This window comes from Eupeodes corollae, chromosome 2 (genome assembly GCF_945859685.1).
Source record: "Eupeodes corollae chromosome 2, idEupCoro1.1, whole genome shotgun sequence".
NCBI lineage: Eukaryota > Metazoa > Arthropoda > Insecta > Diptera > Syrphidae > Eupeodes > Eupeodes corollae.
Genome location: NC_079148.1, coordinates 154,509,592 through 154,526,880, shown reverse-complemented (window position 1 = coordinate 154,526,880; position 17,289 = coordinate 154,509,592). Strand labels below are relative to the sequence as shown.

The 17,289-nt window shown below is 34.0% G+C and overlaps 4 protein-coding genes across 4 annotated transcripts; all 4 read right to left on the bottom strand.

The window, feature by feature from the left end:
• Positions 1-1,312: 1,312 nt before the first annotated feature.
• On the bottom strand, positions 1,313-2,393 carry LOC129944745 (uncharacterized). Its single transcript, XM_056054410.1, has 3 exons — positions 2,256-2,393; positions 1,855-2,197; positions 1,313-1,800 (listed from the first exon to the last, which is right to left on the bottom strand). Exons 1-3 carry the CDS (start codon positions 2,300-2,302, stop codon positions 1,411-1,413), a joined length of 780 nt encoding a protein of 259 aa, XP_055910385.1. The 5' UTR covers positions 2,303-2,393; the 3' UTR covers positions 1,313-1,410.
• On the bottom strand, positions 2,350-11,338 carry LOC129944743 (DNA primase small subunit). Its single transcript, XM_056054408.1, has 4 exons — positions 11,200-11,338; positions 8,240-8,409; positions 7,999-8,155; positions 2,350-3,409 (listed from the first exon to the last, which is right to left on the bottom strand). Exons 2-4 carry the CDS (start codon positions 8,376-8,378, stop codon positions 2,392-2,394), a joined length of 1,314 nt encoding a protein of 437 aa, XP_055910383.1. The 5' UTR covers positions 8,379-8,409; positions 11,200-11,338; the 3' UTR covers positions 2,350-2,391.
• LOC129944744 (PHAF1 protein CG7083) lies at positions 8,504-10,873 on the bottom strand. The gene is made up of 2 exons (XM_056054409.1): positions 10,483-10,873; positions 8,504-10,334 (listed from the first exon to the last, which is right to left on the bottom strand). The coding sequence occupies exon 2, from the start codon at positions 10,273-10,275 to the stop codon at positions 8,977-8,979; it is 1,299 nt and encodes a 432-aa protein (XP_055910384.1). The 5' UTR covers positions 10,276-10,334; positions 10,483-10,873; the 3' UTR covers positions 8,504-8,976.
• A 2,474-nt stretch (positions 11,339-13,812) lies between the features above and the next one.
• On the bottom strand, positions 13,813-16,468 carry LOC129946748 (protein mitoshell-like). The gene is made up of 7 exons (XM_056057064.1): positions 16,362-16,468; positions 16,061-16,207; positions 15,645-15,989; positions 15,521-15,581; positions 14,437-15,460; positions 14,243-14,386; positions 13,813-14,180 (listed from the first exon to the last, which is right to left on the bottom strand). Exons 1-7 carry the CDS (start codon positions 16,387-16,389, stop codon positions 14,031-14,033), a joined length of 1,899 nt encoding a protein of 632 aa, XP_055913039.1. The 5' UTR covers positions 16,390-16,468; the 3' UTR covers positions 13,813-14,030.
• Between the last annotated feature and the right edge of the window lie 821 nt (positions 16,469-17,289).

Below are 17,289 nucleotides of genomic sequence, written 5' to 3'. Positions count from 1 at the left end.
ACCGTAAAATGCTAAGACGACTTCTCGGTTAGGTTCTGCACTGAAGAATTCGCCAGTTACTTACTGAAACTTTTCAACAACTTTTACGAGAATGATTTTTCCACTTTATGTTTTGTTTCAGCTGTTATACTCCCAATATTCCAAAAAGGGGATCATGAGATGATGGAAAACTAATAGAGGCATTTCATTGTTTTACAATTTTTGAGAGGTTTTTGGGGAACTCCTATTTGAATATCTTTCTAAATAAGTAAATAGAAAAGACATACTGAGCTAATGTCAGTCCGTTTCCCTCAAGGAAACTCAACTGTAAACCACATATGTTCATTAATGCTTAGCACCATGGCCGGATTGAAGGGGGCCCCCACAACTTCGAAAAATATTTGTTTCAAATTCCAAATAGTAAAAATCTTTTCCTTTGATCTATATTTGTTCACTCCAATCAGGTAATCAGTGAAACATCAAAATCTCAAATGTCCCTGATAAGAAGCACTTCTAATTCACTACCCATCTTGAGCGGGTACCCAAATAGCTTAATGGCTGAGTTGGGTGGTACTTACCCGCAACCTCGGAGGTTGGGTATTCTATTCCGTATCTCAACAATTTTTTTTCTTATATATAATGTAGCATATCTTACAATAAAGAGCAAAAAGACATCATGAGGAATGAAGCAACGCACCTTCTACAGAAGATGAGTGGTCTCGAAACCGCGTTGATATCTTGAAGCGTTTCAAGATGTTGCAAGACCCGAAAATGATTCTTCAATCGGCAATGCGTGCACTGCCATTAATCATCATTCAAATCATTCATCATTCTTGGAATCATTAAAATCATTCTTGGAATCCAAACGAAATGATTTTGATAAATACGAAGCAGCCAAAAAAATATCTTATACTGATGAATATGTACAATCACGCACCCGCACCAGAACGTGAGGTTGAATTCGCTCGATTACGCGAAGCATAGGACGTAAATCTTTCACCCATGGAAAAATACAAAGTATCCGCCTTCATCCCACTGATTGACCAGCTATCAGTTTCTCTTACTGAAAGATTGCATGCCTATGAAGTTGTACGTTCGAGATTTGGATTCCTGAATCACATCGAGAAGATGGATGCTGAAAATTTGCACGCATTGGTGGCTTTTTAACACATCTACTGGTCTGTGCAGGGACTCACCTTAAGTACACTGTAGACAAAAGACTTATTTTAACACCACAAAACAACATGAAGCTACATTAAAAAAAAATTAAAAAATGCGAAAACAGCAGTTAAGACAACCGGTAGACTATTTATATGCAAAATACAAACATAAGTCCTGAAGAAAAATATCAATATGTTTAATATGAATGACACTCGTCTACCAAAATTGTAAATCATTTTATATTTAAAAGTTTGCTTGCTTTACATTTACTCAATCAACAATATTACCCGTCACAGCAAGAAAAGCGAATGCTCCTTCCGTAGGATGTGGGACATCTTTCAAAAACCTCATCGCTCTCGGATGAGACGGATCATTTATCATGTGATTATTCATATCGACAATTTTAACTAAATCCCCCAAAGGAACAAGTTTTTGAATAGGTGCTTGTAAAAAAGGTCCCAAAAGTTCATCATTCAAAAGATATCCAGACAAAAGCATAGCATAGTCATTACGAACTCCTTTCATATGAAAACACTTGGTATCAATTGATGAAAGAAAATTAATCCAATCACGTCCTCTGTGACGGTCGGATAAATTGAACAATTTCTCAACATTTGGCTTGGCTAAATTCATTAGAAATGTGAACTGTTCATCTAAAACCTAAATTTATGGAGATGCTGAAAAATGTTAGGACAATTATTGATTTAATTGTACCTTCGAAATGTTATCTTCATCAGTGGGACAACCGAGTTCGTGGATATCACATGCTTTTGAAGGATTTTCATTTTGACAAATAGCATTGTTATTTGATTTAATTTGGTTTGGATTCTGAATAGAATGCAATTCTTCTAGAACTCCACTTGGAGGAGGACGATCGAACGGGTGTTTCAATTCTCTCAAATTCAAACAAATAGTTAGCATCAGCAGATAGTGATTCCTCTTTTCCCGCAAGGGTTCTGCATTGTAAATGGGATCGGTGAGCTTGTGATTCCATTTGTTAGCTATGAATTGCTGACATCGATTTGGAAGCAAACGAACTAATTCTTCCAACAGAGAACTGAAAGCAAAAGTCATACACAAAGTTTAAAAAAAAATAGAGATAGAAGAGTCGTTACCAATAGTACTGAAATTCCAAATCAAGAGAATCTATTTCCTTTGACATTTTCAATTTTTTTCAACAAAAATATGTAAAAAAAAAACAAACACACATTAAAATAACAAATATTTAATTTAATTGCGTAGGTATAATTTTTAAAACTCCAGAGTTGTATCGCTTACTTCGATTGCCCTTGACTTGTAACTCTTCTCAAGTTTTCGCAGGAATTCTTCAAAAACTACCACAGGTTTGAACATGCCAGTCTTTTTAAAGTCTTTGATACGACTTTTGTCTTGAGGAGCATCTTCGTCCTTGTTCTTTTCATCGTAGACATTGATTTCCTCCATCAGAGAAACTATCGTCGGCACTGCTGTCGGATCAAACTTCGAAGCCAAATTCGCATTGAATGGAACACACAACTTTCCAGTGCTTGGATGAATACAAAAAGGAGCCTTCAGCAAATGGTTGAATCCTTTGGTGACATTTATGTCCAAACGTGGATACATCACAGCCAATTGAATCTCTTCCACGATATTTCTCATTTTTCTCGTCCAAACCGTTGATGTCGATTGACTGCGCATCGAGTTCACAAATCGGATGAAGTTTGTCCAAATTGTCTTCGAGTTGGCTCCCTCGAACTTTTTCAAATGAGCTTCGACTTCTTTGCGAGCATTCTCTTCTGGAATCATCTGCAAAAGCTTCCCAACACCCTTCGCACTCCCAAACAGATTCTGATCTTCAAGGACAACCTCTTCGAACATTGGTTCAATAATTTTTAAGGCACGTTTAATACTGTGATGCATTCGTTCGCCAATTACAGCTCGGACGCTACTATTATTATCTCCACTCACGGCATGGCTAACTATTTGCATATACTCAGCAACTGCAGAGCGCCCTTTCGAATCCAAATGACGAGCACTATGATCACATACCCAACAATGAATACCACGACGACCGGAGAATACCCATAAAATATGTTCGAAGCCGAAGTCTTCTCGCAGTGCCAAATCCAAGATCTTACATGCCACAGTCATGAACTTCCAGCATTTAAGACACACCGCAGCACCTTCGCAGCACGTTCGCACATCGTCGTAGTCAGTCATATCGATATCGAAGACCAATTCACGTTGCACAGGGACCATGGACTTTGAAGACATTCGCAAGACAGCTGGTCTAAAATTAATAACATACATGCGGGTTATAAAATTTGCAAAGATTGCACATCTGCCTACTTCACTTCACTTGGCATATTTTTGTATTCATATAAAATGTTTACTACTTCAAAGAACATATGAAAATATAAAGTAGTTCAAGAAAGGAAAGCAAATGCGTTTGATGTGAAAAAACAGGCTCCGTCGTAAAAAATTCGTACTACAAACAGCAAAAACAATATCTGCCCTACCTTAAGAAGTTTATAAAATTCAAAACTAGGGGTGCTACTTTTCAGAAAAATTGTTGAAAAAATGTAATTCGACGGGACCTGTAATAAGCCTATTTATTTGTTTAATCTACGAGCTATAGGCTCAACAGATGCAAAAAAGTATAAATACATAAGTACATATATTTAAAAAATAAATAATTTACAATAATTCATGATTAATTTCTTAAAAATAGATAATACAAATCAATTTTGAATTTGTTTCTAGGCCATGCTATATCAATATGACTAATTACTTCGTTGAACTCCCTAATTGACCTTGAAACTGGTTCATTCATTCCAAAATTTGTCCTATGCTTGGGGTGAAAAATAATCATTCTCTCTATGGTCTAATCGGGGCATAAATAAAAATTAACGATACAAGGTTAAGACACTTTATATAGTAACATAAAATATCTCGCACAAATATTATATCATGGATAGTTCATCGCGATTTGAGAGATTTCGGACCCAGAAGATTTCGTCGAGGTTGAGAATCTGGACAAAAATTCCAGCGCATTTCACAAAGCACATATTTTGCGAAACGATTTTGAACTTTCTCAATTCTATCCGAAAACGTTTGTTGGAAAGGATTCCATATGACATCAGCATATTCAAGTAATGATCTAACTAATAGCTGTATAGAGATGATAAGTTTCTTTTAATAAAACGAATCATAGAGTTGGCTTTAGCGACAATAGCATTCATGTGCGGAAAAAATGTAAACTTGGAATCAAATGAGACACCCAAATCCTTTACTGTAGCAGTTTTCTGAAGAGTTATAGGATCAAGAGAATACGCAAACTCATAAGTTGAAAGTTTCCTAGAGATAGAGATAGCGAAGCATTTCTTGACATTAAGTTTAAGACAGTTAACCAAGCACCAGTTTGATAAATGATCGAGGACTATTTGGAGATTAAAGCAATCATAAATGGAATTCACTTTTAAAAATTATTTAAGATCATCAGCATAAATGAGACATTTGGCTGAATTTTATATTTTTGCTATCATCGATAAACATTATAAATAAAAGTGGGCCAAGGTATATTTAATAGACCTCGAGGTTTGGTTGTCACGTTTTACTTCTTGTACCCTATCAGTTAAAAAAGATGAAATCCACTGAAGGAGAATAAAGTGAATCCCAAGGTTATGAAGCTTACGAAGAAGTATGTTGTGGCATACAGAATCAAATGCCTTACTTAAATCCGCGTAGATAGCATCTACTTGTTTTTCACTTTCTATACAATTAATAACGAAAGAGGAAAAACATGCGAGATTAGTGACAGTTGATCCAACCGATATAAACCCATGCTGGGCATCACTTACATGTTCTTTTACGAAAAAAGGCAGTTTGGTCCTTACTAAACTTTCGAGCAATTTAGGAATTGTGGATAACTTAGCCTAATGCCTCTGTAATTTTCAACATTATTTTTCATACCAGACTTAAAAATTGGGATTAGAAAAGAAGATTTTCATTCGTGCAATGGAAAGCATACAGAACTAGAGCATTTTTTTAAGACAAGAGCAGGAATGCCATCGACACCAGGAATGTGATTGGGTTTAAGATTCTGAAGACCATTTAATACTTCAGATAATTTAAATGTATTGAGCCAATATCTTCTTTAAGGGTAATATCTGAAAGAAAATCCAAGTTTCCTTGTGAAGTTAAGTAAACTGGTTAAAAAAATGAACAAAAAGATCAAGAGTTTTATTAATGTCAGTAGAATTATCCCCTCTAAAATTCATCGTAGTTGCAATGCCAATTTACTTCCTTTTAGAATTAATAAAACTCCAGAATCGTTTCGGATCACTTTTCAAAGTCCGAATGAGTTTCGCGTAAATATTCATACATTTAAACAGGTGCTTCAATAACCCACTTGAGTCTCTTGTATGGAACTCAAAAGAGTTTTTAAAAATATAGGAGATCGTTGTCTGACTGCAATATTTTCAACTCTAGCATTCAATGACAGATGCCCCTGAGCCACAAAGTTCATAGGGTTTATTTGCATGATTTACTACGTAGATTTGTAGGTTATATTACTATAATCTTCAAAATATCGGTTTGTTTTCAAATGAAAAAGGACAAACATTTTTAGCGTACATTAAAAGTTTGGGTCTATTCAAAACTTTGTAATTTCCAAAATTGATAAAATATAAAATTTATAAAATATTTCCTTTTTAGGCAGCATTGTGTGCAACAATGTAGCTACGGACCGAGCTAGATAAAGGAGTTTGTTGGGTTGACACAGGACTCAAGAACCCCCTGTTTCAACTCAGCTTTTAAAATTAAATTTTTCAAAAAGAAGTACTCGCTGTTTCTGAAGCACCCAAAGAGCTTTCTTCCCACAATTTGATAGACAAAAACATAGATTGAAAAATGCCAGCTCACAATTTTTAGATCATAATATTGCTCTTAATTAACAGAGTGTTCAACAACGAAGAAACGTATTTTAGTGATCTATAAAAAGGAGATCCTAATCTCCCCGAAAACTACAGAGGTATCTCTGTTCTCAATTCATTACCAAAACTATTTACTCAGATGCTGTATCTTAGACTTGTAACTTGGGTTGAAACAAACAACAAAATAAGTTGTTTTCAGGCTGGGTTTCGAGCTAACCTTTTACAGTTGATCAAAAATTTACTCTTACTAATGTCGCTAATTAAAGCTGCCTTTGATACTATTAATAGGAAACTATTACTTTTCAAACTAGGTGTTGGATTATCAACAAAATTTTCAAGAATATATGAGAAACTTCTTTAAAATACAACAGCGGTAGTTTCTAATGGTAGAACCTCTTCGCAGTAATTTAAGACAGAAGTGTCCCGCAAGGTTGCATTTTGAGTCCTTTGCTCTTCTCACTTTTTATTAACGACATTGGCGACAGTGATCCAGGGGGTATATTGGAAATTTGCTTATTAAGGTGTTTTTATATGAGGATGATTTTGTCATTCTTACTGATAATCCGGTAACTATACAACTGCAAAACAAACTTAACCAGTATTAAAACTCTTGGGATCTTCAAATAAATACTTCAAAGTCGAAGATTATGGTTTTTAGATCTCATAATCATAATTGCGAACCGATGGTAAAATCCAAATATTTTATACAACAATTAAAAGTTCACTCTGTTATGCTAATGAAGTGTATGGTTACGAAGTATGTGAAGACTTTAAGGCAAATGCGGACTATATTGTCTAAGTTTTAAAGAGATGTGATAATAATCATCAAAAAAAAAAGCTCTTCAAAGATTGGCAAGAATTAGCTGCTAAATATAATACGACATTGAATTTAGCCTGGAATAACTTTGGTGAATACTATGACTGTATCTCAGCAATTGACGAATAAATATTTTAAAATTCTCTGAACCGTGCTTAAGAGTTTATGTCAAGAACGATATACAGCAAACTGAATCACTGTTTTGCGGAGTCTAATTATTTTCGAAAAGAAAACGAGATGAGTTTAATATTAAAGATCCGAACTGAAATGCTAGAGCTAAATTACAAACCTCATAGGGCTGATATAAATCATAATTCTAATATTTGCAACCTTAATCAAATCGAAAACGTTTATCACTTCTTAGCAAGATGTCCAATACTCCAAGAAATTCGACGTTTATACAGAAGAGAGTTACTCAAGTTACTCAATTGTGAGTCTGGTTGGAAAGTTCTTATCCGGTTTGTTACTGAAGCTATCGCTTACAGAAATACTTTTAAAATCAATCTATTTTTTGTTTTATCTAAACTAAAAGCCTATATTTCAGTTAATTTTGAATTCTTCGATCTTTTAAATTTAAATACACTAGCCTAAAGTTGTTCCTTTTTTAATTAATGTAACTTTTGCAATATATTTATATCAGCTTCTATTAGTTTTAATTAGATCTGATTAAAATAAAGTCTTAAACTCTTATGATATTTTGTTAAAATATGTCTATGTTAACAAAATTATATTTTATGTTCAAACACTCTACACTTTTTCATTTTCAATTTTCTTGCTGTGTTTAAAATTGATAAATGTAAATGATAAAGGGAGATAAGTTTTATTCAGTGAAGTCAATACAATTACCCTTTGTTGAGTCTCTGGGCGCTGTTTACGGAAATGAAAGTAAAAAATCAGAAGGGTTCAAAGTTGCGAATTTAACCTAAAACCTCATTAACTTTCCTACACCTTACCAATTTCTTTCCATTTCCTTAAGAGCACAATTGATTCACAGCATACAAATAATATATGACAAACAAAATGTGATGCAACATTAAGTTTAAACCCTTTCAGTTCCTTCTAAATCACCAGGAGCCATTTTGTTTTAACACAAATTTGTTCATCCAAATGTAATCAATGGAAACTTACTTATTCTGCATCACAGCTCCAATATCAATCTTCATGGGGTTTCTAGCACAAATATCCTTTTCCATCTGAGATTCTGTGTCATAGCAAAGATAACGTATATAAATATCATCTCCCAAAGTGAAAGAAATTTCTCGATTTGAAAAAATTCCTGGTTCAGCTAAAAACAAAAACAAAACAATTCCAATCATAGTAAAATAGTTTCTACAACAATACTAAGAAAACATCTCATCTCGACACATACACAAGCCATAGGAAAGCCATCGATAAAACGGTTTGTGTGGAAACAATCGTTTGTAATAAACAGGAAGCATATCCGGTAAGCTGCTAGGATCATACTTAGGCAGCTCTTTGGCATCTCCATTCTCAATGGTTTCCTTCATTTTGTCGTGAGCTTATTTGATTTAAATTTTTCTAAACAAAAGAAACCATCCCAGAAAATTGAAAAGATAAATAAACAAAACTAAAAATAAGAACAAAAATGGACACCACCACTTGCTTGGCAAAATTGTTGTTTTTCATATGTACAGAAGTTTACTTTATTAATTATTACTTTCTATTGTATTTATATGAACATCTAAACATAACACTACTTAATACACAACTTCTTCACATAAAATCGGAAAATAAAAATACAAAAACACAGTTAAATTTATTTTTTAATTGTTTTTCTTTTTACTTTTTTGTTTTTTTTTGTTTGTTTTTTGTTTTTAAGGACTTAAGTATAGGAAATTGTTTAAAAAATAGATCATCATTATCATATGTATGTTATGTGGGTTTGTGTAGAAACAATATATATAATATTTTATATATATATATAATGTATTTTATATAAGAGTTAGTTTTGCCTATATTTGGCCATGTTTACTGTGTCACATCGTCGTCGTCGGAGTCGCGGTAGCGGTAGCGGTCACCGTTAGGGTCGCCGTCAGGGTCGTTCGAATTTCTTTTCGATTTTGAGTGCAATTGAATTTTGAAATTTCACGCTACTGTAAGCCGAATGTCCTGCATTTTGTTGTTCTGCCAGAGGTACTCCTTTTGCTTGGACGGTGACGTGTTGTACAGCGTCACCGATGCGATGTGTTTGTTGGGCATGACCTCGAATATGATGTCTTGGTAGCCATAGCAAAAGGTCGACCCAAATGGATTTGCTGTGTTGGTTGAGCTGGCACGATGCAAGACAACTGGCCTTTCCGATGGCACCAGCGACGAGCTGATGTCGTCCCACTTCGAATAAGCTGTAATGGGAACTGATTGTGACGACATTTGTTTATCTCCATCCAAAACTTTGTCCGGCTTCAATTGGAACTGGAACTCACAGCGATGGTACATGTTGAAGTTGAAATGGCCAGGGTAGTTTGTGTGGAGAATGAATTTCTTGCAGGTCTGGGTGCGTGCATCGAAGAGTATGTCAATGCCGAGTGTGAAATAGTTGAAGAAAATGTCACTGCGTTTGCTCTGCGCTTGGCGATTCACATTCGACGAGTGGATCTTCATTTTGTCCTCGCTTTTGAAGAAAATTCTGTTGGGGGCGCCCAGGTTTATGGCCACATCTTGACAACTATCGCCGAATATTATTTCCTTGGTGAAGCATTGTCTGCGGGGTTCGAGAGCTCGGCCAGAGCCTTCTGTGAATAGCTTAAGCTTTAGCCCACGCGTCATACCTAGTGGATTGCGCAACACAGAAGCCGATTCAAGGTGCAGCTGTCGGTTGTAGCAAGACAACGGCAGAGGCGGAGGTCTATTCTCGGCCACATTACTGCCCGAGTACAATGACATCTTTGAAACCACGGGCGAAGCACCATTGAGAAACACCAACGAGCCCATCCCGTGAGCATGGCCAGCCTGCAATTTACTGTCCACCGGAAAGTAGAAGCTTAAACCTCTGAAATGCAAGGCAAATAGCTGCTTGGCTGCATCGTACACACCTGGGTGTGTGGCTCCAAAGGAATGCTCGATCTGTTCGATTGAGGGAAGCACTTCGGGGCTGTTGAAGAACACTCCGCCGTATTTTAGCTTCACTAGCTTCATGCTAAACACCTCGATTGTCTTCAGTCGCTGCACTACAGGATCAAAGATCAATCGAATCCCGTCTTGGGGCAAATTTATTATGATATCCACGCCCAGTGGATTTGTGTCCGAATACAGTACTTGCACGCCCTTGATTATCCCCACCTGCGACTGAATTATGGCAATGGCTTGAGAGAAATGCATGCCCAGGACAAATTCCCAGCTATCACATCCTAGTGACTTTTCGGGAACAACTTCCAAGTCTAGCATTTTCTCTTCAGCCGAGTATTATTTAGTCTTAGTCAAGGTAAAAATTCGTCGTTTGTTATCTGAAAATTGTATATATTTCAAGATTATTACCAACAAAAGAAAAACAACACAACACAACGAGAAAAATATAATCATCGACTATGAAAGACGATGAACACGGACAATCGGACAAACGGACGACGGACGGGACGAAGAAAGATGACTTACCCAGTGAGCGCCCCTGTCTCTGCTTAGCTCTGAGTACTGAGTTAAAGAAGAAAATTTCTTTGTTTAAAAACAACCACTGCAAATCCACAACCAAAACAAAATAATAATTCTCTGCGACGCAAATTCGCTTCTTTTCTTTCGTTTTCTTTTTTGGAGAGCGCTTATGAAACTTGGGATGGGAATTTATTCGTTTTTGGCTAAATTCTGATAGCACTTTGTGTTTGGATTGATTTAATTGGAAAATCAGAATTTTATGAAGTTTTCTTTTGGGAATATTTGTGGAGGCGAATTTTTGGAGTTTACAAAAAAAATATTAATTATTTGCACTTTTTCTTGTTTTTCTTTGTCTTCTCTGTAGAAATGAATATTTGAGAGCCAAATGACAGCCAGGTGACGGTACAGATTCCACAAGATGTGATCCACTGCACAGATGCAATCCACAAACAAAAGTTTTTTGTTTTGTTGTTGTTTAATAATTTTTGCCTTAACCTTTTTATTTGTTTGGATTTTGTCACCTTCAAGTTATTTCTTTTGTATTTCTTATATTTTTAACTGATTCTAACTTAACTTAAATATCAGAATAATTGTTATTTTGCTAATAGTTCATATTGATAAGTTAAATAGAGTAAATAACATGCATGACTAAGTTTAACATGAATGCTCTTTTCCTATGCAAGTGGTGGCGTTATAAAAGACTAAATGATATATTTGATTTACCTTATTTCTAGGAATTCTTGTATTATTGTTATGGATGATCAGTTGTATTAATTTAGGCTTTTAAATAGTTAGTTTTTATATTTAAGACGGTGTAGAAAGCCCGCGCTTTAGAAATACTGCTTGACATTTGAGATTGTGGGATGTGAGGTTCTCTTTGCCTATACTATCACCATCTACGGTTCAGTCTTTAAGATGGGTATTTGAAATGCATTAAGCTACAAACAGAATAAAATATAATTAATAACATTAATTCTTTGTATATATATTTGAATAGTACTATCATGAAGAGGAACGCTCGACCTGGCATCTTTTTACGATTTCCTAAACAGTTCGTTCCACATGTTTTGCATTCAAAATGTATTGGGGTGGGGGTAAAAATGAGCGTAAATTCCACTATGAAATAATAAAATTCCAGATTATTAAGAAAACAGGAGATAGAGAAGAATGCATACAAATTTAGCGAAAGTTCGAGCTCGGCAATAAAAAGACAGTTTTGTTATAATTAATTATTTATTTTTTGTATGATTTAGTTTTTTGATTGGTTGATTGGCAATGAAGAAAAATAAAAACAACACAAGACAAAATAAGAATTAGAATACCTATAAACTTTTTGTGGTTGCCAATTAGAAAAATTAAAGTTTTCCCTATTTTTTTTGGAATCATTTTCAAATGAGACAAATATTTTTAAGCCATGCTAAAAACAGCGGGAACATTTTTTGTTTAGTTTTCTTTCAGGGATAATAATATAAAAAGAATGACTTAAGGTAAGTGTTATTAACTTCCCATTGGAAGTTATTGTAATTCGTCCGATTTATCGATTTAAAAATTTTGAAGTTTCTCGACGTTTTAAGGTCCCTAGAGTCTAAATAAGATATGCTGTGCGTGTGTGTGTCTGGGTCTTTTTTCGTTGTTCATAGCTCAAGAACCAATGGAGATATTGACTTCAAATAAATTTTGTTATACATATAATAATGCAGAAAGGACTCTCAAACAAATTGAGTGGGTGGTTTTTTTTATCATAGCAATTAAAAAAAGGTGAATAAATGACGCTGACGACTTGAGTTAAATTTTATGTTATATATTGTGGAAAAAAAACGTTTTTTTGTAAATTACAAAAAAAAACTTAAACAAATATTTGTCCCCTCGAATATCTTACGAACAAAAAATGATTATATCTCTAAAATAATTGTAACAAAAAATAACGTTTTTGACATCTGGTACAATTATGAGAAAACGAATTGACAGTTTTTGTACAAAAAATATATAAAAACCTAAAAAAAAAACACTAAAACTCGGTAAAAATTACTTTAAACCGAAATATCTTTTTTAAAATTAAAGATATTGGCTTCAAACTAATTTAATCTCACTGAAAATATTATTTTCGACATTCAGCTAATTTTTATAAAAATCCAACAGCCAGTTTTTTTTCATACAAAATTAAAATCTACAAAAAATAGTACGCAAATAGTAATGAAATTGGTAAAAATTGTTTTTTGACTAAATTCTCTCTTAAAAAACAGATTTTGAAATCAAAGTGTTTAATCATATGCAAAATATTTGTTTTAATGTTTAAATTTTTTAGAATAATTAATCGGGATGGGAAGTTATCAGTGTGGGTCGCATCCCAGCATCTTTTTTTTTAAATATATATTGAAAATGTGTTCGTGTTCAAAAAACAAGCTTTTATGGTGACTTATTTAAAAACTTTTAAGTTGATGTGATGTTTTGCACCATAAAAATAAATCAATATTAATATATATACATTTTTTGTATAATGCCCTTTTTCCTAAGAATGCAAAAAGCTAGTACACTATCTTTAGCCACTTGTCCGTTTTTTTGAAACAACCAAAATAAGGAGGAAGAGGATTGTAAGTACTTTTTTGGTTTGATACATTAATTTAACAAAATTATTCCCTAAAAACTGCCTTACATTTTTATCTACGGAACAACCTGCCAGCCTAAACAAATACTATTGTAATTGTTCATGTTAATAAACTCTGGACCTATCTGCTTCCAAAAGGATAAATATAGGAAAATATGTTTGCAAATAGGTACACATGTATCTCAATTTAATTATCAAATCAAAGTGAGCCACCTCTAAATTATCCAATGTGAATTCCATCAAAGTAAATGTAGCGATTTCAATTCTAAATCAAACAAACAATTGCTCTTTCTTTACAAGAGATTGACATCATTGACAATCAAAGTGAACAAAACGGACCTTAATATGCAAAATGGGAAATTTCAAATCGAACTAACCTAATCGTCTACAGTTTTAAAATTCCGAGAATTCGTTTTTTTATCAAAATTCAAAAATCATCTCGATTCCTTTTTCTATTTTACATTTTACAAACCAACAAGAACAAAGTAGAAGCATGTCGTTTCTTATTTCTAGTTTTAATTCCAATAAATTATATTTTACACTTCTCATTAAATGTATTTCTTTTATTTTCCAAAGATATCAAACAAAAATACACAAATTACATTCGTTTTCTTCTTTTTTTTTAACACTCAATAATAAATAGATATATGATTATTTTTATATTAGAGATATAAAATTAATTTTCAAGGCACATTTTGGGGTAAGATATTTTTGTTTTGTATAAAATACAGAAGAACAATTAATTTAAATATTTAAGATTTTGTTTTTTGGAATTTTTAAAGCAAACCTTAAAAAAAACTATCATTGAAAAATTATGTACATATGTATATAAAAATTATTGATATTAGGCTGATTGCACAAATAAACAATATAATAAAACTTATTATTTATATCCACTGAGAGATCATTTTGTAGGAGTAAATAAACATTTATAGGATTTTTAACTTTTTCAATACTTTCCACTGTTGTATAAAATTTCATTGGGGGTTCCCTTGATGTGATCAAAATTATAATTTTCAAATGGTTCTTGGGCAAAGATCATTTCAACTTCCTCTTCGAACATATTTACGGCTTCAACCAGTTTGCCATTGAGATTTTTCTACAAAGATTTCATCAAAATTTAGTTAAGTTCCCTTACACTAAAAACAAAATTTGTTTTACCTTCAAATATTCTTTGGTCTGATAAATAATAAGTCGTATATCATGAACAACCTCAAAGATATGTCCATAAGCGCCTGTTTGGCATTTTAAAATGATCTCACGAATGTCCATGAACTCCGGAGTTTGTGCTATGAAATCTGGGAACTTAAAAAAGACGAATTAGAATGAGATAAAAACAATAAGCACCACTTTACATAATTCTGACAGAATTGTATCTTAAAAAAGATATCTCCATTCTTCATTTTCATTAAACGCTCAATGAGAACGTTCAACTTGTTCACCAGATCCTTGCCCAAGGGTTTCTCCACATTCGGATCAAAGTCATTCGAGAACATAGACAATTTATTCTCCAACACTCGAATATCAAAATTTAGTTTCTTATCACTTTGAGCTTTCAACGAAGGCAACAAATCATATACAGACGAAATATTGGACAAGGTCTTGGCTAAGGTTTCATCGAAAAGTTGTTCTATACCCGTTGTCGTCGGGGTAAGACTTTCAGTTGAGCCCAATGACTCTCGTTTGATGAAGTTGTAAGTCCCAGTCTTAAAGTACGTCCCATTTACAGCGTTTTCCCGTTGAGTTAGATCAGAATCCTCAACCATGGTGTACGTGTAATTTGTGTTTTGTGTTGCGGTTGGTTCCTTATTCAATCCCACAAACTCATCCACAGGGGAGCTGGAGTATTCAAATGAATCATCATTACTCGCCTTCATCGGAGTTGAGTTGTTTGCTTTTTGGTAGACATTCTTTTGAGATTGCACCAAATTATCCAAGTTAATGAAAGACTGAATAAGATTATCCATAAAACTAACAGTTGTCTCCTGCCATGCTGTAAAACTGCGAACAAATTCTGGACTTAACGCCGAACGGACTTTATTCAAACCCTCGGGGGTATTGTACACGTAGCCCTTGATTATGATCCATGCATTCATAACTCGAGTGAATACAAATATAAAATCCTTCACAGCCCAAGCGATTCCTTGGGAATTGATATTCGGCAGAACACCATCGGGACGGACTAGATCTTGTTTCAAACGGGCACACAGACTGTCGATCTTTTTAAAACACGGACGATTGCGGTGGGTGTAGGCGAGTTTCTCTGCGGTTTCGCTGCCCGAGAGAGCAAGTGACTTCAATATTTCAAATGTGTTTATAACTACATCGTTTGGGTCTCCTCCTCCGCCGCCAAGAATCGATGAATGTTCTTTGATGATTCTAAATTAAGTGATAGTAAATGATTTTTTTAATTTCTTATCAGTTGTGATAGCAACAAACCTCGAGTCTTTGTTAGGATTTCGCATTGGAACTGAAGGCGAACCTCGCAAATTGAATTCTTCTAAAAATTAAATAAATGTGTTTGCCAGACTCAATTATGGTTCCTTATGAATTAATTGCTCACCCTTTATTCCAGACTCCGATGGATCAACTTGAAGATTTATCTTCCCTATAGAGGCCGTCATGTCATTCATTGCATTGATGTTAATCGGATTATTCTGATTGACGCATTGCACTCCAATTTGAATAGTCATCTTTTCAGGGTCTCTAGTGCCTATATTCTGTTGTTGTTGTTGTTGAGGATGGTTACCACCATTTGCCCCAACAGTTGGTCCATTGGCAATGGCTTGAGTAATAAATGGTAAAGCCGCATATTGAACGTTTGGAGCGAGTGCATATTGCAGAGCCATATTTGGCGCTGGCAATATTGGCGATAGAAAAGCTGCATATGGCCAAATCGAAGGCAATTCTAAAGGAAGTTGCAGTACATTTAGTTGAATGTTGGTTCTTCTTTTTACATAACTTTTTTCAAAAACCTACCCTGACTATTTGTGCTTGGAAAACGCATACGATCCATAGAAGTAACCTGAAGAATTTTATCACGATTTTCGGAATAATTTAAATCAGATTTAGAAGGAGAACTGGCTGCTGCGGAGAGTTTACTGTTCATTCCAAGGATTTTGCGAGCTTTTAACAAAAAACAAAACAAAAAAGGAAAATTTTAAAATATCATGAATGTTTTTGTTGTTTGTTTTAAAAACAAGTGCTACTACAATCTATGAGAAATACAAAGTAGTTTTTTTTAATGATAGAGTAGGAATTTGTTTTAAATAAAACTTACGACGGGGTTGATCTTTTATATCATTCATAATCTTATAAAATTTAAGAACGTGCTTTAAGGAAAAAATAAATAGGTATGTGGGAATGTATTTACGTTTCCAAAAGGGAAATAAACTAAATCTATGAAAAAGAAAGCAGTGAAAAGTGGACTTTTTTCAGACAGAAAATGCAACGCCTGCTGAGAATTGCACTAGAGATGTTCAAAATATTTATTCATACATAATGTGGCAAGGTACTTATATACTTTTTTTTGCTGTTAAAAAGGAAAAGGAAATGAGTATTGGAATTTTGAAATTATTTGCTTGGTCAGGGTTGCCAAATACCATTTTGAATTTTTAAAAACATTGATTTACTGATTGTTTTTGGAGTTTCAAAAAAATCTATGAGCAATAAAAAACCCATCCATTTTTAATCACGATCTTCACAGCGTATCGCTCTAGTCTGCTAAAGGGCTAAAAGTTTTGCCGTTTGTATTACTCAAGTTTGATTCATTCAAAAATTGATATTTCGATTGGGTGAGTGGATTTTTGCCTAGAATATCTAAAATTTACAATCTTCTGCTAACAAATCTAAAACATATACATAGATTGAGACATTTGACATTTCTTTTTCTCTCTGGTTTTCACAAATTAATTCTAGCAAAAATTGTTCGTTTTTCAATAAATTACGGTAAACGTTATAACGGTAGATCGTGGTGAATTTGTTTTTCTCTTCTCTTTCTCTGAGTTACAGATAGATGGCGAACACAATGAAAGTATCAAAAAGTTGTTTATCGACAATTTTGAATTTTCTTTGAACACCTCTGGCTGATTACATCCGCCATTTTTCAAATATTGGGAGTATGCACATCTTCTTGCATAAGTATTTGTTCCCCACAAGTTGGTGTGCAAATCACAGCTTGTAGGCAAAAAGAGGGCAACCGTCGAAGT